The sequence below is a fragment of the Phascolarctos cinereus genome, unplaced genomic scaffold (genome assembly GCF_003287225.1).
Source record: "Phascolarctos cinereus isolate Bilbo 61053 unplaced genomic scaffold, phaCin_HiC Scaffold_726;HRSCAF=1367, whole genome shotgun sequence".
NCBI classification, from domain to species: domain Eukaryota; kingdom Metazoa; phylum Chordata; class Mammalia; order Diprotodontia; family Phascolarctidae; genus Phascolarctos; species Phascolarctos cinereus.
Window position 1 is genome coordinate 320072876 of NW_027556098.1, and position 23052 is coordinate 320095927.

The following is a 23052-nucleotide window of genomic DNA, read 5'->3' on the forward strand; positions in this document are numbered from 1 at the left end:
GGACCAAAATAATCTTCCTAAAACACAGATCTGATGTATCTCCTACTCAAAAATCTTCAGTTGTTTCTAAATGCTTCTACAGTAAAATACTAACTCCTCAGGTTAGCATTTTTAGCTCTTCACAGTCTGGTTCCAGTCTATCTCTTCAGATGGCCACTACCTTTCAAGATCTCCATGTTCTGGCCTAAACTGCCACTGCCCTAGGCACTCTATCTCATGCTGACAATGTCTCTGTATAAGCCACTTCCTCTTCACCTTCATAGAACCCCTAGCTCAACACAGGGGTCACAGCAGGCACTTAATTAATGCTTGTTGGATAGAACTAAATAATGTCAATGAAGACAATACCAAAAGGAAATAATTCAGATTACATGCCACAAGATCACTAACTCATTTTAGAGGACAGATGATGAAATACTTTCCCTTCTTATGTGGGGATAGGAAACAGGCCACTGATAGTGATAGTAGGCAATACTAACAGAAAAAATTGTATTTTTTTGTTTTGTTCAACTGTTTTTCTTTATTATGAGAGGTCTGAGGGTGAGGTAAGGTAAACCTGGCAAGTAGCAAAATCACAGGCACATGGTCAGTTTGTTGTGCTTTTTTGCTTAATTCCTAGTTAACAAAGAATCTGTTGAGAAGTGATGGGAGGTGACAGTGATGTGATAAAACAAAAGGAAAATAATAGTTGGCTAAGTGTTTTACTATTTATGTACTTGTGGAATGAGAGAAATCTACTAATATTCGATGGACTTAAATACTCAGGATTTTCTCAGAGTATCAGAGTATCAAAATTATTTTAATTTCTTAATCTTTAATCATAAATTGACACTCACTTGTCAGTAGGAACTTGTAAGTGATAATGGGTGACTATATTATTTGACAGTGTCTCCTATTTTAAAGGGGAGATGTGAAAATCTCTTAAAACATGGCTCTAATGTATTTTTTTTAAGACAACTGGCTAAAGAAGTGTGAGCAAACAAGGCTCAAAATATTAAGAATCTCCACTGTTTCTTTGTAGGGTTATACTACAAAAGGATACATATAAGATGTATGGTGCCAATTAAATAAAACAGTACATATAACAAAAAGTTAAAAACATGGCATGAAGAGACAGCACAGAGTAACATATAAAACCTAATTTTATTCATTTAGCTGTAACAAAGACAAAAGGATTCTCATCTGCAGTATTTTAAGGAACTCATCCCAGCCTCTCTAAATCTTCAGAGGCACCTAAGAGGGGATAGCTTTTGAGGCCAATTTGTCACAACAGACTGGAATTATAAAATTCATTTTTCAGACTAAAGTGAACTGTGAAAAAGCAAAAGTTTGTCAGAAGCTCCCAGCTTATGTTAATGGAGATTGGTGGGACATGGTAGAATAGTTAATTAGGCTACTCAGAAGCACAAATAAGCTAATCAGGCTTTGATATTCCCTATGGGCAGTTACCTTATTGATCCAGAGTATAAAAGAGCAGAGGCAAGCCTCTGAGACCTCTTAATCTCCTCTTGTCAAGGAGCAAGTGCTGCTACACACATATGCGCACACACACATACATGTATGTGTACCTGCATATACATGTGTGATGTACATATATATGTACATATATGGCATATTCTTTGCACATCCTCCCACCTCCTATTCTTTTCCATATCCCTGTACCATGTGGGCCTCCTGCCTTACAAAAGATGAATACTGTGAGAGAAGGATTTATAGGCCTAGATGACTGCAACTGGGCATGGGATTCTTGAGTCAATAAGCTACAAATATCCTCTTGGGTGAATTCAACCACTTCTGTCAATAAAGACTGTAGGCTTTTGCTGGTGGTGATTCATATGGCCTCAGTATAAGTCTGTCTGAAGAAACAACTGGTTTAGGTCATTTTTGCAGAGGGGAAAAAGATGTTTCTTCTCCTTCCTCTGCACTGTGGAAAGATAGAAAGTTCCCTCCTTCAGTAAAATGTGGAACCTGAAAAACAAGAAGTTGGCAGTTTTTAAAACACAGCTAATTTATAGTTATCTTTTAGTGAGAAAAATCAGTGTTGGCATGGCCATTTTAAACACAAAGTAATTCCTTGTTTATTTTAATAGCACATTTTAAAAATACCCACTTAAAAGTTCTGTACAATTCTGGGAATTTTCAACGTCAGTCACCAATTTTAAGATGTTCAGTTTTTACTAACACAATGTCTCCTGTTCTCTGGCATGAAGAAAACAGAAAAGCCGACAATTTTCTCATTAGAAAGCTCTGTGATGATATCATAGTTACTTTGTCATTATGCAGTCTCTTCAGAATTCTAACCAGAGCATCACAGGAACATCTCACTTAGGTAACAAGCAGGTTATGTTCTGTGATCCTGGCAAATGAAAGACATCAAGGTTCTCTCGAAATTCTTTTCTCACTTTCTGAATGACTGGTCTGAAGAAATAAATCTAATGAAATCTAAAAATGTGCTTCCCTGATAAGAAAACTTGAAATTCCCACAATTATACCCACTGAGTCATCTGAATGCTATAAAGTCTGACTAGAAATAAGAAAACAATAAATTATGATGTGAAATCTTCTTGTTTTAAGTGGGAGTCAAAAGCTGATCTAAGAACAACACAGAAAACCTGGGTGGAGGCTGGATGATGGTCTACCTTTAGAACAGAGGTTGGAGGAAGGGGGGTGGAGAAGTGGGAGAGTAGATATCTTAAAAGAAGTGAATTCTGAAGAGAGAGAGAGAGAGAGAATAAGAATATGGGAGGAAGAGAAACAGGGAACAGAACCTCAGGGTTCACTTATTCCAAAACTCCCTCTATGACATCTGAGACAAGTGGGCATGCTGCCTCCAATGATGGGCAACTTACTACCTCTTGAGGTGGCTCATTCCTCTTTTTGAAAGTTCTAATTGTGAGCTCAAGGACAAATTTCCCCCCAAATTCCCATGAAATTAGTGTCAACAATCACAAACAGGTATTTATCAGTCAGTGGTCAGAAAACTGGCAGATAAACGTAAATGTAGAGGAACATACCCAAGGGAACACAGTCTAGTGGCAGATAAACGTAAATGTAGAGGAATGTACCCAAGGGAACACAGTCTAAACCTACTCCAATTACTCAATGAATCTATAATCTCAGTGTGGAGAGAGGCCCCACACTTACAACGTCATGGTTCTTTTAAGCTCAGGTCTTGTATTTAGTGCTGGAAAGATGAGAAAACAAAATCATCTCCCTACCCCACCCCATACACATAACTCTTTATCCCTAAGGAATCAACAGACTAAGGAGATATGACATATACTTAAGGATTTAGGTTCATCCAAGTCTTCACATAAACCCTCTACAGGATGGTCACCCAATGTGGACCCCTTTTGATGTTGTGGGGAGACAAAGGAACCCATGGATTATCCATCTCTTCCTTGCTCTCATCAGAAGACTAGCCCACCTCCTTTTCTGGTCACACATCTGGTGATAAACTTTACACAGCTGCTTCCACACAATTCTTCAATGATATTAAGTTGCAACCTACTCAAACTTACCCTGTACCTTCCCCACTGCCCTGTGGGTGATCTAAAACTTTAACTCTTCAGAACTATGACATTCCAAGACTCAGGCACTAAGGATAACTGGAAGAATACTGATGATAATAAGACAGTCCTTTGTTTCAGAGAAAAGCATGGGCTCATTAAAAGCACTGCAATTTCCCAAAGGCAATCCAGCCTATTCTCTTCCTCCTATTCAATTCTGGGCCCAGCTCTTTCTTATCTGAAGTATCTGTCCAAGAGGCATGTACAAAGGACCAATTAATTCTCTGGGATATCCATCCAAATAATTGTGATCTTAAGATGCACAGACAGAGGCACAGTGACTCGATCTGCAGAGGTTCTGGTCCTTCTCTACTCTGCCCTAGCCAGATTACATCTGGAATACGGGGGGTCAGTTCAACAGACAGATTTAGGAAGGACATTAATAAGCTGAAGTGTCCAAGGTAAGGCAAGCAGATTGTTGGACAGCCTCTAATTCAAACACAGGGATATTTAGCATGAAGAGAAGCCTTAGAGAGGACATGACAGCTGTTCTGAGGTATCTAAAGACTGTCATGTAGAAGTAAGATCAGTCTTGCTTTGCTTGGTTCTAGAGAATAACAGCACTAGGAGCAACAGGACCAAAAAGTACAGTGGCAAATTTAATCCTGATATAAGGAAAAACTTCTTACAATGAGAGCTACTCAAATGAGGAAGAGGCTGCCTACAGAATTAGTGACTATTTCTTCATGGAGGTCTTTAAACAAAAGTTGGATGGCTATGGTGTAGAAGGGATCTTCATTCAGATATGGGTAGGATTAGACAGAATTCTTTTCCAAGACTGACATTTTGTGAATATCAATGTAATCAAGCACCACAATGCAATTAAGAATGCTAAAAAACAATCAAACCAACATTTGTTAAGTACCTATTGTATACCAGGCACTCTGCTAGAGCTTGGAAAGGAAGACAAAAAATTTAGCAGTCCCCCTCCCTCAAGTCAATTACATTCTTTTGGGGGAGACAACATGTACTTAAATAATTAGTGGAGACAAACACAGATAATGCATGTTTTTCCAGTTTATTAACACAACTGACATTGCATAGGTTTGCAAAGTGCCTTTCTCACAACAACCCTGTGATTGTTACAAGTTTTATTTTCCCCAATTAGCAGTCAAGGAAACAGGCTCTGAGAGATAAAATGACTCGATTACAGTAAGTGTCCAAGGCAGGAATTTGAACCCAGATTTCCAGATTCCAAGTCCAATAATTTTTTTTTACTATATTATTTTGTGGACCTGGGTTCTCATAATGGGTTATGCCAGGAGGGATATGAGCTGTGGCAATTCCTATAGCAATCTAAAAAGGACATGAATGAGAGCCTGGCAAAAGACCCTTAGGGTCACCCAATCTTTTAAGAATCACCCTACCCTAGAGGTTTCAGGCAGGAACACATCCAGAAGACAAATTTTTTGACCATAACAGTTCAAAAAAATTTTTTTATTAAGGTACAAAAGGGTTATGGATTGTATTGATCTAATTAGAATACTCATAGTGATGAACTCACAGATATTGAAAACATTCAAGTATTACTCAGTGTCAGTCTCCAGAATTTCTAATATTTTGACCACTGCACCACCTAGCTGCCCTTCCTTGTACAATTAGAGAGGGTTTTATCTCCTAACAAACTCTCCTAGAAGCTAGCGAGTGTGCTATCTGTGGTCCACTAACAACGTCCTCAGGATGCAGATAGGTTCCACGAATCAATCAAGCAATCCATCCTTAATGTCAGAAAGGGGTGATTACTAGCCCCTTAATACATAAGTACTAGCCTACTCTTCTTGATGTAACCAATCATGTTGTCCTCACCCCCATCATGCTGTGCCTATCCTGTAACTAATTGCATTGTCTTCCCAACCTACCCAACTCTGTCCTTCCCAAAACTACATTAGGGCCAGTGAACCCTATCTCTGGGTCTTTTGGTCATTGAAGAGAGGCCACTGACCCAATTTATTGGTTACTGCTAGCTAACAAACTGATCATGCTCAGGCCACTATCTCTCAGTTTACCTTAATTTTCAAATGTAACACCTAGCACAGTTCTCTGCACAGAGCAGATACCTAATGTTTGCTGAGTAAGTAACGTGCAAATGAGTATCTTAAACAGATCATGAAAAGTAAAATTTAGCATTTCATATTATTAATGAAGTTTCATATTCAAGGCCAAGTAAGAAAACAAACCACTCACTCACCAATCTCAGCATAAGTAATCTTCAATGATCAACATCTGCATCCTCAAACTGTCCAGCAACAGTTGGTGTGGTATCTATCTCCATCCCATCTTAGAAAAGAAGTAGAGAGCCAAGAGTAAGAAAAAATTCTTTTAAACCGTTTGGTGAATATTCAGAAAAAAGAAGCAGTGCTCACAAAGTGCCAATGTGGCCTCATGAGGAACAGGTCAAGACAGACTAACCTTATTTCCTTTACTGACAAGGTTACTATATTATTAGGTCAAAGGAATTGCCATAGATATAGGTGAACTAAATTTAACAAATATTTGGCAAAACATCTCATACTATTTTTGTGAGAAAGATGTGGAATACATCAATGGTCTGCAAAGTGGAGTGCGTGATGATATACTGGGGTAGAAGAAAACATAACTATAATATAACCACAATGGAAGGGGGAATGACAGTGGCACTTTCATTCTGTATTTCAATGCACTGCAGTTTACATGGGCCCAATTCAGTGCATTCACAAGTATTTTCTCTGACCCTTTAAAATGTTTATTTTTTATAAAATACATAATATTTAGTATAGTGGTAACAAGTATGCAATTTAAAAATAAATATACATATATTAGGAGAGTATTTGTTCAACTTTTTTTTACTGGAGCATATAAAACCACTCTTAAGTTCTTCCTAGACTCTTCCCAGGCTTCCTAGCTTCCTTCAAAACTTAACTCAAATCCCACCTTTTCCAGGAAGCTTTTTCTGATTCCCTGGCTACTAGTGACTTCCTCTAGAAGATTAATTCTGGCCTGCTCAGAATTCTTACCCAGAAATTGAAGTAGGAGAATTTAATGTCACTTTTGCAAGGTCAAAGAGTCAGTAGTGGGAAAACCTTGGTCTCCTGACCTCTAGCAGTTTCAGCATTAGAATTATACAGAAGAAAACTCAATACAACTTTCACTCCCTATGTGCAACCACCACACTTTGGTCAAAGTTTAAACTGTCAGCTTTGTAGAATGCATCCAAAAGGACATATATGACATGCACAATAAGCAGAGTGGTACAGTTAATATTGGATTTGAAGTCCCAAGGCCTGGAATCAAATCCTGACTGAAGTGGTGATTTACCACTTATGTGATTTTGGGCAAGTCAATTTCCCCTCACTGGGCCTCAGTTTACTCATCCCTAAGATGAGGAGATTGGAATAGTTGGTCTTCTAAGGCCCCTGCCAGTTCTAAACTATGAACCCATGAAGAAAAGACCGAATGTCTGATATTATTGTTCAGGCCTAAGATAAAAGTTTTGGAAAAGACTCACCTTCATAATCCCTAATTGAGTCTTCTGTCCTTACTCCTGCCATGTTATATTGGCTGCTCACAGACTGAGCAAGCATCCCTTCCAATCGCTCCAGAGTGGCTTGTCCTTCTGCAGTTAAATGAGACAATCCTTCTTCATAGGTGTAAAATGTAGGAATATCCCCCTGTCCTTGTTCTGAATGTACAAATTTTTAAAAAATCAAATAAGATAACGTAAAGTACTTTGCAAATCTTACAGCATTATGTAAATGCTAGCTATTATTGTTTCAAGTTATAGCATAACACTTAGAACAAAAAAAAATCCATGTTAACATGTTTGCTGCTAAATAGAAAATACAGTTAAAGTCTGGCTCCTAGTGGGGTTCAGAGCTCAAGCAGGAGGGCACTGAAGAAATAAATACAATAGGCATATATATATCCCAGTATGCAGTAATCTTTCCCAAAAGGACCAAAAAGCTTGAGAGAGTGAAGAATGTTATGTGAACAAAAGAAAATACTTTACACAAGTGGTAGGTAAATGTTTAGCCATGAGGGGCAAAATCCCCAGAAGAGGGGTTTGTGTCAGATATGACAATATGTAAAGGAAAGGAAGCATTAACATACACGGACATAAATTATTTGTGTGCACACAAGACCAATCAGGAACGGACAGTTATTTTAGGATGCTGACTGTCCTAGAATAGGGAATGTCTCCTGGTCAAGGTCTATCCTACAGAAATGACTACGAAGAGTTTTTGGAAAAGTGGAAATGATTTGTTAAAGTGGGTAAGAAACACGACTCAGTCTTGGGAGGAGGTGCTAAGACATCATCCCAGGTTCCTTTTTCATTCTACTGATGCTTTTTTTTTTACATGCTCTGGACTAAGTACATGATATTTCGCATGTGTCTGTTTATTCAAAAGATAAAAGAAATGGACTGTAACATTTGTCTTTTCGATATGTAGAAAAATAATACAAATACCCACACTGTACCACATAACACACATACCCATAAAAAATTATGAACCCCTCCACAATAGTTAGGTTGAATCAAAATTGAAATAAACTGAAGCACAAAATTTCACTAACCATGTGCTTCCACATCATATTCTTCTCCATCATAATCATCTGAATCTTCATCCTCAGGATCTGGATGTAAAGCTTGACATTCACACATTGCAGCAAACAATGCTTCCACTGAACAATAAATAAACCATCTTTTCTTTAGTCAACAAGAAAAATGAACCTAATGAGATTATTATGAATACAGATTTAGAGCTGGAAGGGACTTTAGAATTTATCTCCTCTCATCTTACGAATAAGTTGGGGGACTGGAAAGGCTGTGAATGGGTCCAACTGCTTTTGAAACAATTGGGAATTATGTAAGAAAAGTCACCAAACTGTTCATACCTTCTGATTCAGTCCTCCCACTGCTGGATAGCTGTTACCTGCTCTAACATCCCCTCTCTCCTCCCCAAAAAAAGGTCAGTGACAGAAAAGAAAGACCCACTGTATAGGACAAAATACTGTCCTGCAAAATATTCACAGCAATATTCTTTGGGGAAGCAAAACACTAGAAACAAAATGTATCACCAATGACTGATTTATGGCTGACAAAATTGTGGTACATAAACATGTAATGAAATACTATTGTGTTACAGGAAACTGATGAACTGTAATGAATAATCTGTCCTGAAAAAGTGGTAAGGAAACAAACCTTCCTCTTCTCAGAAGAAAAGTGAGCACTGTGGATGTGGAATGTGGTATATACACTGTTAGACTACTCAATTATTAGCTTTTTTCTTTTGTTACAAGGAAGGGTTCAATGAGTAGACAATACCAGAATTGAGTATGAAATAACTAAAGGCAACAATAAAACTTTTTGTAATAGAGCACTGGGAAAAAACGACCAGAACTGTCTATTTCTCTGATACGCTGAACAACTGGTAATTAAAGATATTTTCTAAAAACAAATCTCCCTCAGTGTTCACTGATCACAGGATTTAGAACTTCATGATTTTACAAATCATTTAGCACAATTCTACCTCTTCATCTGACAGATGACTAGCTCAAGGTCAACAGTAAAAGCAACAGAGCCAAATATTCAACCCCCAGTCTTGACTCCAAATCTAGCGTTTTTCCCACAACATGCCCCAAACCTGTATTACTATGTAATCAAAGATACTTGAATTGAGAATAAGCACACATGGAGGCTATAAGTTTTTACTTGTTGAAAGAAAACCAGTGAACAGGAGAATACTCACATGCTGACTTATCACTTGGTACAAATCTGAACTCAGCAATTGGTTCAATATCTTCATCACTGTCCTCATCTTCTTCCCCTTCTGCCACTGGAGTTTCTTTTAATTCTTTTGGTTCTTCCTCTAAGAGTAATGGGGGGCAAATTTTTTACATTATAGTGTCCTGTTTTTATTGGATTACTGAAACTATCCCAAAGGAAATTTAATGAGATGTTCAAATAGTATAATTCTAATTTTATTAAATCAACTCTGAAACGGTTTTGGGTCAAAATGTGAAAACTGCTTGGCCACAGTTTTAAGTTGCCATTTGTTTGTACTATGTTCTAATATCTTTCTCAGTGGACACACAGTTCTGTCACTGCTTCAATAGCTAAAATGTGGTCAATAAACACGATGTGATAAAGGTAAACTATGGGACAGAAGGCCATGGAGAACTGATGGAAAAAGAGGGCCATGAAGAATCATAGGAAAAGGAAATATACCACAAAGTGGCTGCCTAATTTCTCAAAAAGACTAGAATATAACAAGCTAATTAGAAAGACTACAGAAATAACACCATTAGAGACACAAGGACAGCACTGCCACTTCCCAATAATATACTACAAAAAAAAATCAAGTCTACATATTTTTGCCTCAAGAAATAAATCATAATCACTTCAGCTTCCAACAGGTTGATATAAGCAATCACTTGATCTTTTAGAAGGGCTTTTTAAAAAGATTATACAGATATACTAACAACACATGTTTAAAGTTGAATAAAACTCCACATTCCTATTCAAGATGTCAGAGAAAGATCCTGAAAGTGCTGCAGAAATTATGTCCAAGAAGCCTAGCCGATGCAAAAAATCAGCATTAGGCACAGAGAAGGGAGGGGAAAAGATATAACAAAGTACTTCAAAATGCTATTTTAAGTTATTCCTCCAATGTGGATGAAATGCTGTAGGGGTTATATGGTTAATCTTAACAATCCACAAAGGGAGAGGTGACTTTCACTTAAAGGGTCAGAAACGTTGGGGAAAGGTAAAAATCAGGTAATGTTTTTAAACAAAGGTATAAATCTTTTACCAACTGACCAAAGAAAATGGCAGTGGTGTCAAGACTTACAACAGAGCAAGAAGATGCTTGCTGGTAGGTTTAGGGAAACAAAATTGTTAAGGAATTCTAACTTGGCAACCCAACACATTTCTATCTCTAAAAGCTGGAAAGTTTTCTTCCACGATAACTGCTCTAGAGAATAATTTTTGTAAAATTTTTGTTTCCTAACAAATACTGAAAAAAATTCAAGAAGCTCTTCCATTATTACACTCTGTGTGTGTATGTGTGTCCTACACCACAATCAAATTCAGTGTTCCCTGAATATACCTTGCACTTCCCATGCCCCCCAGCATCAGCTACCATCATTCTGACATTCCATCCAACTGTAATGCTGTCATCTCCCAAGCATCTTTTTTTTTTTTTGGGGGGGTGAAGCAATCGCAGTTAATTGACTTGCCCAGGGTCACACAGCTAGTGAGCATCATGTGTCTGAGGCTGCACTTGAACTCAGCTCCTCCTGATTCTAGGGCCAGTGCTCTATCCACTGTGCCATCTAGCTGCCCCTGCCAAACATCTTTCAATGCTGGGTGCCAAAGCCACCTCCTTAGTTTTCTTCCCTGATCCTTCAGGCCAAAACAATCTCTCTCCTCTGAAGTTCTACTATCATGTAGGCTCTTACAGCGCCTACAACATACTATCTTCTCGGAACTATAAAGGTCCTTTTCAGCCCTGTTATTCTAAGCTTCCATAATTACTTGTACTTATATTTCTCTTATGTCCTGCAATAGATGAAACTAGAGATTATTTTATTGCTATTTGAATCCCAATAGCTTCTAAAGCATTATGTTTTACATAATACAGATGCTTTATTTGTTGAATGAACACTAACATTAAACCAAATGCAGTATTCAACAATCCTCAACCAAACACAGCTGAAGAATGAAATGGAATTTTGGTTTTGTGCCTAAGGTCCTACACTTGGGTAGTTACAGCCATATTTTTTCATTCAGTACCCCCAATCTTTGGAGGATCTACAACAGTCATAATTTAGGATCCCATAACAAATAAATAAATTACATTAGTGTTATGAATGAATTTTAAATAATTATTTAGAAATTCAGAAGAAATTAACTGAATTCAATTTTAAAATGGCAACTGGAAACAAGAGACATCCATATAGATATCGTCAAATACTTCCTCTAGTGAAACTAGAACCTAACTAGAAACTGGAACCTAAAAGGGAAAATTGATTTAGCAGACATAATAATTGTTGAACTAATCCTAACCTCAATAAAAATTCTTCCTTAATCACCAGGAAAAAAAGGGCTCTGACCCAAATCTTTAAGTATGCCTAATTAGCACTTCTAAAAAAAGCAGGGCAAAGCTGAACAGAAGAGACAAAGAGTCATTCTCTAATTAAAGAATTCTAAGTGATAAGTACATATAAAACAAAGTGCAAAGAAAGACAAGGAATGTAACAATCACTGTTCATAAATAATGTGCTAAACTGTAAAATTCCCATTGCACATGATGAAATACAATTCAAGCCCATGACAAAGAACTCCAAAGGGACTTCCAACTTCTGTTGTATAGACATTTAACTAAATGGAAAAGAGCATTAAAAATAAGTGGGGCAACAACTATTAATTCCAGAGTCTTAGAAACGTTTGTTTGTTTGTTTACACTGAGGATTTCAAAGCAATTTCATTTGAAGAAGCTCTGACCTAAATTCTTTGTCCTAAAATCCAAATTAAAAGCCCTCAGAAGAATGCTACCACCTTTCAGTAACATTAGATTATCTTTCATAATATAATTTTGCTAGAAAAGGGGGATAAGATAAGTTATACTGTACCTCCAAATCGAGCATTGACCATAACATACAAGTGCTCTTGCGGATAGGCATTTAGGTCCCTGGAGACAGCATGTAAACTAATGGTAGGATAGTCCAGTGAAAATCCTATTCCAGAGCCATCTAACCAGGACAGGCGGCTGAAAAATATAGTTAAGCAAGTTAGTTATAGAACTGATTTAAGTTTATTAAAGTGTTTTGTTTTTATGTGAATATCACACACACATACCTTCAAAACAATTACTTAAAAATGAAATTTGGCAGCAGGTATATAATTATTTGTGGCCTGCTTTTCTTTGAAACCTATTCCTTTCCCCAGTTTTGTTTCTGACGTAAGTTAAAACATAAAATTCTACATTTATAGGTCATATTAATGCTAGTACTTAAATAGCATGACACCAAAAAATTTATAACTAGCAGAAAAATTATTGTGCAAGGTTCAGAGTATTTTTAAAAAAATTTTCTCATTGAATAATGCTTCAATTTCACCATTCTTTTTTCTCACAACTAAGTCCTTGCCATGCCTTTTCCCCTTTCCCAAAAAGGGTGTGATAAAGGCCAGTTTAGCTAAATAGCCCTGGGAGGAAAAAATATTTTTTTTTGCATAATATGACTGTATGTACCAATTAGTATAAAGTAATTTTTGTTGGACAATTATAAATAAGACTTCTAATTTAATGCATCATATTAAGAATCTGCCCCAATATCATTTGCAAATAAACAGCTCATTTTAAGACTGAATCATAAAAATATTTGTACCTTTTCTTTTTCTCAAGACTCTAATTGTATGTTCATATTTAATATACAGACAGTTCTCATTTTACATAAATTCTCATCATACAAATTCGACTTCCTGACAGGCAGTGGCTGGGCTCAGCTCTGGCTCCCTGGCTCCTAGCAGGTGGTAGCAGCAGCAGCACAGGTAAAGCTCCCTGAAAGTGTACCACTCTGTGGACAGGGTGGGGCCAGACCCCTAGAAGAGGAGGAGTTCTGGGCAATGGTCCACTTATGTTGTGCATGAACTACTAACGTAAAAACATAACACTAGTAAGAATTCACATATATAGGCACACTTCAGTTCATAACATGGTTTCTTCATAACAACCGTGAGGTATATACTGTGGAAGCAATCTCCTCCTCTCTTCTCCCTACCATTTGCATTATAAGTGAAGAAACAGAGGTTCAGAAAGATTAAATCACTTGGGCACAGTACTTCAATAAGAAAAAACAACCTTAGACTTGGAATCAGGTTTTCTAGCTTCTCTTTTAGTGTCCTATCACATCTTGCTAAGCGTGTTGCAGATTATACATTATACATTCCACCAGTGGTAAGCAACCTAAGGTGTGTTAGGAATGAATCACGAACCAATGCTGGCCCAGGGACAGATTACTGTGGTCACCACTCCCTTCCATCAGCTCCTTTTAGCACTGCCACTGAGACACCACAGAAGGAAAGGATCAGAAGCCTGAGATACAGAACAAGAACTCAGGGGATGTTTTGGGCCAAATAAAGGTCAGAAGATGACATCAACTCCTTGGAGGTGCTAGGGGATCATTGAAGCTGTAGGCCCAAGAGTAGCTGGGACTTTCAAAGGACAAGAGTGGATAAAGAGAGAGAAAAGTGGGGCAGCTAGGTGGCGCAGTGGATAGAGTGCCGGCCCTGAAATCAGGAGGACCTGAGTTCAAATCCGGCCTCAGACCAAACACTTGACACTCAGACCAAACACAAGTGACCCTGGGCAAGTCACTTAACTCCAATTGCCTAAAAACCAAAAAACAAACAAACAAAAAAAAAGAGAGGAAAAAGGACTGAATTAGAATAAATCATGTGATACATTTGTATTAGGAAAACTTAGAAGAGGCAAGCCATCAAGACAAAGAACAAATAGTCTGAAAAGGAGAAAGACCAGACCCTGGTAGGCAAGGCAGTCTTAGGAGAACTTTTCGACTGAAAAGGAATTCAACAGTAGATGGACAGCAACCGAAAGGAAAGAGGTAGGAATGAAATGCAGCAGAAAAGAGATTGGAAGGAAGGAAGAGTATATAGTATAGGGCATGTACATGGTGAAGGGGTGGGTACAATCTGAGGATAGCTATAGCCAAAAAATTTGACACACTTTGACCAACCTGGTGATGGGCCTCTTCTGAGCTAGTGTTCAGACAACAAAGTCCACTGCTGGACCAGTACCAGAAATTTTTCTAGCTTAGTAGAATATGCCAAGGCTTGTGCTCTACTAGTTTAGCTTTTGCAAACCCAGGGCTTGTTTCATGTCATGATGAGGCCAGAAAGGAGAATTTTATTGGAGGCAAAGGATACTACAGTATCATGTCTGCCCTCATCAGAAAATCACCTCTTCACAGTTAATGAAAAACAGGCTCCATCAAATTTTGTTTTGTAGCTTTAATGGGAAACTCCAGATGAGAAAGGGATCAATTCTATTTAGGTGACACATGAAGCTAAACCAGAGAAACCTCAAAAGATCAACTGCAATTATTTTACTAGAATAACAATACTCCAATAGATTTGATGATCTCACCAATTTGGAAGTTCCCTCCAAAGATGCCAATCACAACTCATCCTTACCTGCCCATCTTTTGTCCATGTCCTCTCATAAATTCACTACAGTAAGTCCAACCAATGTCCTAGATCCTTTCCTCACTTTCTCCTAACATTATGAGGGTACAAGTGGGACACTCTAGCTGTCACCTATTATGTTCTGCTCTCACCATGTGACCAGAGACCAATTATGCCAGGAAAATAATTGACAAAAAGGTAGCCAAGGAATAAAGTAGAGTAACTGGAAGGATATTCAGGCTGGACTGCATTCTCTGGGAAGGGAAGGGAAGGAGAATGGTAGTAAATGCGAGTGACGTAAAAGGTATTAAATTTTATTTTAACAAACAGAAAGGGGGGGTAGCTAGGTGGCACAGTGGATAGAGTGCCGGCCCTGAAGTCAGGAGGACCTGAGTTCAAATCCAGCCTCAGACCAAACACTTGCTACTTACTAGCTGTGTGACCCTGGGCAAGTCACTTAACCCCAACTGCCTTAAAAAAAAAAAAGATGAAGAAGGACAAATGAAAAGGGGCCCTCAGAAGGTACTGAGTTACCTATTATAGGAACTCTTTAAGCAGAGACTGATGAATACTCATTGTGGGTAGGATTCATGATTTGAGCAGGGGACTGGACCAGATTAGCTTTTGGTAGCTTTCCCTTCCTTCCAAACTCCCCACCTAAGATGATGATGTTGATGATGATAATGATAGTGAACTATAATTCCTTATCTATCTGGACCCAGCTATCTAGTAACCTCATCTATCAGACCGACAATAACTTGAAACTAGGGAGCAACAGACCTTGGGCAATCAAAACAAATGACACCACGTACATTCATCAAAGCCCATGAACTACTCATTTTCTGTACACAGCTAACAGACCATGTCTGTTTTCCAAGTCCACAGTAGATGAACAGTAGCACCTTAAGCACAATGAGGTGGGATGCACACTGACGGAATCAAGAGAGAACTGCAGACACTGATCTAGAAACAGAAAGGCATAAGAACTCAAAGACTTAAATACACTATCCCATAGCCCTAAATACTTTCAGGCCTGAAGAAATAACTATATACTATGATACAATCATACTACAACATCACATACCATAATATAATAATCAATGCTTACAGTGAAGACAGTCATCAAGAGAAAGTTAAATTATTTGAGACAAGGTTCTGTATTTCATGGAAAGAAACAGTCACTATCTGGAAAATTTGACTATCCATAATTCATAACCTACACTTTTTGTAAAGCCACAATAATTAGATTTGCATCACGAACCATCCACTTTCTTCTGCATATGAAAAAAGTTTTAATAAATCCTCAGAAAACTGCAGTAACCATCAATCTCTTATTCAAACTACATTCTTTTAAACAAATAAACTTACTTCTTCCCACCTCAAAAATTCTCTGGCTGTGTTGTAGTACAATGAACAAAATACCAAATATGGGTTGTCAAGAGAATTTCAAACATCCAAGACCACAAAATTTTCTCTGTTTTAAGTGCCAGCCCAGTGGTGGACAAAATGTTACCACAGAATATCCATCAAATTCTGTCCTTATTTTTAAAAGCCACATAACAATGTAGTTCTGAGGCTTCTCCCTTACTGCTGACAGAGCATATCCACTGTCACCATAAAACATTTCATAGGAAAAAAACCAAAAATACTTCATAGAAGGCCTTCATATTCATTTCTGCAAGTATTTTTAAATGGACAATATACATCATAGGACAGAAATATTTAATGTCAATAAGATAAACACATAAGCAATAAACACTAGTCATTTCCCCCGCCATTTCCAAATTGAACCATCCTTTCTTTAAAAGACTGAAGCAAAAACATCCAAACAGCGACTGTATCTGTCAGCTCTCGGTCCTGGTGGTCCCCCATTTCTCTGATCTAAAGTAGTAAAGAATTTCCATTATTTCTTCTCCGGGACTCTCTTTGGTTCTTGCATTACTCAGAGTTCGGCTTCTTTTTTAGTCATCTTTTCATTTGCATGGAACTGTCATTGTGTAAACTGCTCTCTGCGTTCTACTTATTTTCCTATGTATCATTTCATATATTTTCCGGTTTCACCGAATTCCTCCTATTTGCTGTTGTTTTATGAATCGCATTTCATCATATTTACATGCCATAGCTTGTCAGCTATTCTGTACTGATGAGCACCCACTTTGTTTGCAGTTTTTTGCCACTACAAAGACTGCTGCTAGGAATATTTGGTACATACCGGACCTCTGCTTATGTCTTTGACAGATGGGAGAAGGGGGTGGCAGTGCAATATGCTCATTAGTAGAACAGCAGGTCAAAGGGTATGGACAGTTTCGTCACTTTGCTTTCAGTATTCCAAATTGAAATTCAGAAGAGCTGGAGCATTTCACAATTCTACCAACAGTAGTATATCACCGAGTTTGCTTTTCCACAGCCCCTCCAACCATGAATGTATCACCTTTTGTCATCTTTGCCAATTTGCTTGAACAAAAGTAAGTTGTGAGATAAAATTTTAAGTTTTTGTTCATACCAATCAATCAATCAAACATTTTTAAAAAGTGTCTACTATATGTTAGATACTGGGGATACAAGTGTAAAGAATTAAACAACTCTTTTAAAAAGAACTTACATTCTAATATGGGAGATAATTATATATAAATATAAAACAATACAAATATATACAAAGTAAATATAAGGTGGCTTGGGAGGGAGGGCATTAGCAGAGAATTAGTCAATCAACAAGCATTTATTAAGCTCAAAGACTTCATGCAGAAAATGTTGTTTGAGCTATGTCTTAAAGGAAGCAGAGAACTATGACATAGAGATAAGAAGGGTGTGCTCAACAGGCATGGCCAATATAAAAAGTCCAGAGACAGGAGAATGTGAGAGAAATAATTTCCAATGGGCCTAGAAATACAAATTGGAGCCAGACTACTAAGAGCTTTTTTTAAAAAAAATAATATTGTATTTTTCCCCCCAATTACATGTAAAAACAATTAACATTTGTTGTTTTTTTAAGTTTTGAATTCCAAATTCTATCTCTCCTTCCTTCCCCTCTCTCCCTTCCTGAGAGGGTAAGCAGTTATATATGTACAATCATATAAAACATTTCCATATTAGTCATTTTGTACAAGAAAATTTGAACCAAAAAAAAGTGGAAAATAGTATGTTTCAATCCATATTATGAAGGGCTTTATAAGCTAAATAGAGTTGATATTTTATCCTAGAAGCAATGGGAGTTGATTAAATCTTGGACAGACAAACAGATGGGTGGGAAAGATGATGAAGGCTTGATCTAAGGTGGCAGCTCTGGAGGTGGAGGAGGGGTCATCAAATACAAACCATGCTGTGGAAGTAGAAAAGGCAAGATTTGTCAAATGGACTATGTGGGGTAAAGGAATGAGAAGAGTTAAGGATCGTGACAAGATTACAAACCTGAAACACTAAGGACAGTGATGTTTTTGACAGAAATAGGGAAGTCTGGAAGGAGGAAGACTGTAATTTTGGACATACTGAGTTTGAGATGTCTTTGGATCATCCAATTAGAAAGTATGCCATGCGTATTTCTTACTATTAGCGATTTTGAGCACGTTCTCATGTGGTCATTTAGTTTGCAAACTTTCTTTTGCAAACAGTTCATTTCCTTTGACCCTTGAGAAATTGGTCTACTATATTCATATCGATGACCTCTCTATTCTGAATACCAAAATATCTGATGCAATTGTTTTCCCACTCTACCTTTCCACTTGTCTTCATTGATTTTTATTCAGGCAAAAGTCTTTTATATTTTATGTTGACAAAACTGGCTATTTTCTCTTTTCTAATTGCTATCCTTTATTTATAAAGAAATCTTTCCCTAGATTTTTCTAATGTGACAGAGAACAGGCCAGGAACCAGAACTCCTCAAATCAAATTCTGGAGTGGTAGAGCCAATAAAAGGTCAGAAGGAGACATTTTTCCAGGCTGATACTACTTAGGAGATGAGGAGGAGGAGAGTTTTTTAACACCAGAGTAGACACAGGCCTGGAGCACAACAAGAACACCAGCTAGTAGGTGGGCCTTGGAGGCAACCACAACAGTAGCAGCAGCAGCAGCAGCAGCTCTTGACCCCAAAATGGTAAGAGGATCAGACAACTGGACCCTGTGCTGGTACTGGGTGCAGCTAGCGTTGACTGGCAACTCTATTGCCCATTAGCAGTTCTGGGTGTCAGTTCCACAGCAGAAAGGAGTGCTTGTCACAAGGGAGCAGGGACTCTGGTCACGGTTCCAAGGCCAAGAGGAGCATGAGTACTTGTGGCTTCAGGGGAACAGAAGCCCTTCCTGCATAAAAATCAGAGTGAAGACCAGAAGAGCAGTGACATACCCTTCCAAGATAATACCACCTGGGAAACACTAAAAAAATTGTGGTCTCCAGAACTAGCTCTAAAAACAGAAGCATGAAAAAGCCTGAACTTGCACAGGCCCTTCCTAACCTCCAGTGAGCAGAGCCCAACTTTAACATAAAATTCAAATTGAAGAAATAGGCTGGGAAAAAGAGCAAACAACAACAAAGTACCCCACCACAAAAAGCTACTACTGTGGCAGGAAAGACCAAGACATACACTCAGAAGAAGACAACAATGTGAAAACAGCTATAAGCAAAGCTTCAAGGAAAAATGCTAATTGGGCCCAAGACCAGCAAGAATTCCTGGAAGTGTTAAAGAAAGTGATAAGAGAAAAACTGGGAAAAGAAATGAAAGTGATATAAAAAATTATGAAGACAATTAACAGCTAAAATTAAAAGAAGCACAAAAAATTACTGAAGAAAATAACACCTTAAAAAACCAGAACTGGCCTAATGGTAAAAGAGGTACAAAAATTCAACGAAGAAAAGAACTCCTTAAAAAGCAGAATTAGTCAAATGGAAAAGGAGGTACAAAAGCTCAGTGAAGAAAATAATTCCTTAAAAATCAGAATTGGGTAAGTGGAAGCTAATGACTCCATGAGATTTCAAGAAACAATAAAAGAAAGTCAAAAGAATGAAAAAATTGAAGAAAATGTGAACTGTCTCATTAGAAGAACTACTAACCTCAGAAACAGAATAAGGAGAGATAATTTTAAAATTACTAGACTACTTGAAAGCCATGAACAAAAAGAGCCTAGATAACATATTTTAAGAAATTATCAAGGACAATTGCCCTGCTATTCTAGAACCAGATGGTAAAATAAAAATTGAAAGAATCCACCAATCACCTACTGAAAGGGATCCCAAAACAAAAACTCCCAGGAACAGCACTGCCAAATTCCAGAGCTTCCAGGTCCAGTAGAAACTACTTCAAGAAACCAGAAAGTAACAAATATTGTGGAACCGTAGTTAGGATCACACGAGATTTAGCAGATTCCATGTTAAAGGAATGAGGGTTCACTGGGTGATCTCATCAGTTCCTATGGTTTCAATCAACTCTATCCAGATGACTCTCAGGTCTACTTGTCCAGGCCTAACCTCTCTACAACCCTCTAATCTCCCATCTCCAACTGCCTTTCAGACTAGAGATCTCAAACTGAATGTCCAGCAGACATCTTAAATTCAACATGCCCAAAACTAAACTTGTAATCTTTCCCCCATGCCCTCATACAGCTTAACATTTACTCTTAAAAGATAAGACACATACACAAGTAAACTATATTATAAAATACACAACTGAATTATCAAAGCATGAAAACAGTACTATAAGAAAAGAAGTTGCTCTTCATTGGGAGACTCAAAGATGACTTCATGAAGAAGGTAGAATTTTGAGTTGGCCTAAAAAGATGGGCAGAAAATCCAAAGGTGAAGAGGAGGAAGGATATTTCAGGCATAGAGAACATTATGAAGGCAGGAAAACACAGAACTGTAGAGTAGACCAGGTATCAGGATAAGGTTGGAAAGACAGTGTGGTGCCAGATTCTGAGAACCTCAGAAGACAGGCAAGAGAATAAACTTTATTTGGCAGAAAGAAGGTTAATCTGGCAGCTATAAGAAGGAAGGCTGGGAGAAGTCAGTAAGTCAGTCAATAAATATTTATTAATCACCCACTATATACCAGGCACTGTGCTAGTACAGGGGAAACAAATATGAAAAACAGTCCCTAGTGTCCTAAAGAAGCTTACAAATCCAAAGCGGGAAGACAACATACAAAAGAAAACTGGAGGAGATGCAGGGGAGGAGATGATGGAGAAGGCCAAAGGAGAGCAGACAGGTGAAAAATGAAGAGATGACTGGTCTGAGTCCTTAAATGGAGGAGGGAAAGGTGGGAAAAGAGTAGAAGCTGGGAGAGAGAGATGTCTGGAGTGAGTAATGTTTATTAAGGTAAAGGCTTTTAAACAAATGTTTAGTGGTGGAAACTCTTATTACAGCAATGTATTCTGAATGGCATATTTTAGAGCCAGCCAGATGGCACAGTAGATAGGGCACTGGACCTGAAATCAGGAAAACCTGAGTTCAAAACTAGTTTCAACAACTTAATAGCTACAAGTCACTTAACTTCTGTCCAGTCCGTATCGCATTAGATTGTCTACCTCTCAAGGGTCATTCTTTCCATCCTCAGCACTTAGCACAGTGCCTGACACTTGGTAGGTGTTTTGCTTAATAAATGCTTATTAGGAGGGAAATTTTCACTAGCACATTTAAGGGGAAGGGCACTCAAAACAGCATCATAAGGAACAGCTGAAGGGACTGGGTATGTTTGGCTTTAAGATAAATTTTACGTGAGACACAATCTCTCCCTTTAGAATGCAGGCTTCTTAAGGACAAAGACTATTTCACGTTTGACAACCCAACACATAAAGGAACTGCTCAATAAATACATATTGACTAACTGATCCAGGGGACCATGATCCTCAGATATGTGAAGGACTGTCACCTAGAAGAGGCTTCAGATCGGGGATTCTTAACCTCAACTTGGCTGTTTAACTCCTCTGGTAACTGTTATTTCAATATAATTGGTTCCCTTTGTAGTCCTATGCAAACAAAACTCTATTCCTAATCTTTTCCACCTGATTATTCAACTATGGGTTGTCTCTCCCTCATCTAGGTTCTAGTTTCCTTAAAAATCTCAGTTTTTGAACTGACAGAATTTTATTTTTCGAACTGGTAGGATTTCGCCTACTTTTTTCCAAAAATTTTTTCCAGTTCTCCTTAATGCAAAGTCATTCCCTCTGAGATTACCATGAATTTATCCTATAGATGGATCATCTGCAAACAGTTGTGTGTGTGTTGTGTCCTCCATTAAACCGTAAGCTCCTTGAAAGCAGGAACTGGTTTTTGTCTTTCTTTGTACCCTCAGTGCTACCCTCAGTCCCTGATACATATTACGCTCTTAGTAAGTGCTTGTTGATGACTTTATTCTATGCATTTAAAAACATCACTCTGAGAAGAGGTCTGGAGGCTTCAGCAGACTGACCGCCAAAGGAACTCTGCTTTAAGCTTTTTTTTCTGCTTGGCCCCAATGGGCAGATGCAGGAGCAAACTAAGTTCTAAACGACGAGCTTGCTAACGGATCTGTCCTGCGTGGAATGAGCTGCGGCGGCAGGCAGTGAGTCTGTAGGTCAGTCAACAAACATTCATTACTCGCCTACTGTGTGCCAGGCATTGTGCCAAGTGCTGGGGAAACAAAGAAAGGCAAACGACAGCCAGGCCCTGCCCTCGAGGAGCTCACAGTCTAACAGGGGAGAGGACGCGCACGCTAGGTGCACACACGCAGGATAAAGGGGATAATCTGCAGCGCGAGTTCCCCGTCACTCCCCCAGCTCGTGGGGAGGATTCACCGAACCGGCATGGTGGCTGTACCCCCAGGCCATAATCCGCTACTCTCTCCCCTCCCCTACAGCTTGGGGAGACGCTCCCCAAAGTACCCTGAGCGCGGCCCCAACCGCCCCCGGACCGCTCGGGACTGCCGCGAGGACGCCCTGCCGCCGGACACCTGTGCGCGCGCATGCGTGCGTCCCGCCTCCTCCCCTCCCCCGCCTCCCCGGCAACGCGAGCGCGCCCACGCACGGGGCGGGGGTTAGGAGGGAGCGCTTCGCTCGCCGCGCCCGCGCTCATCCCCTCAAGCCGGCGCCACTACCTCTCGGCGATGTAGAGGGTGCCGGTGCCCAGGCCCTTGCCGTCCAGCACCGCTTCGGTATCGGGCTGCTGCTGCCGAAGCCCATCTTCTGGGCTCGGCGGGGGGAAGCTCTTCAGGAAGCTCATCCCGTCGGCGGTGGCGGTGGCACTGGCCGCCCAGCGGACAAGGGAGGGGGGCTGGTCGGGAGGCGAAGGCAACACGCTCGCCCCAAACCCGGAAGGAAAGGGTCCGGTGGAGGCTCGCC

General features: G+C 39.0%; 1 protein-coding gene across 2 annotated transcripts; it reads right to left on the reverse strand.

The window, feature by feature from the left end:
- Positions 1-1124: 1124 nt before the first annotated feature.
- On the reverse strand, positions 1125-23052 carry CLNS1A (chloride nucleotide-sensitive channel 1A). Of its 2 annotated transcripts, none has more exons than XM_078156935.1 (7): positions 22809-23052; positions 12180-12316; positions 9296-9415; positions 8121-8228; positions 7054-7161; positions 5758-5846; positions 1125-1968 (listed from the first exon to the last, which is right to left on the reverse strand). In XM_078156935.1, the coding sequence occupies exons 1-6, from the start codon at positions 22931-22933 to the stop codon at positions 5779-5781; spliced, it is 666 nt and encodes a 221-aa protein (XP_078013061.1). In that variant the 5' UTR covers positions 22934-23052; the 3' UTR covers positions 1125-1968; positions 5758-5778. The 2 variants fall into 2 exon arrangements, with proteins under 2 accessions (XP_078013061.1, XP_020845167.1); XM_020989508.2 differs by having other exon boundaries at positions 7054-7227; positions 22809-23051.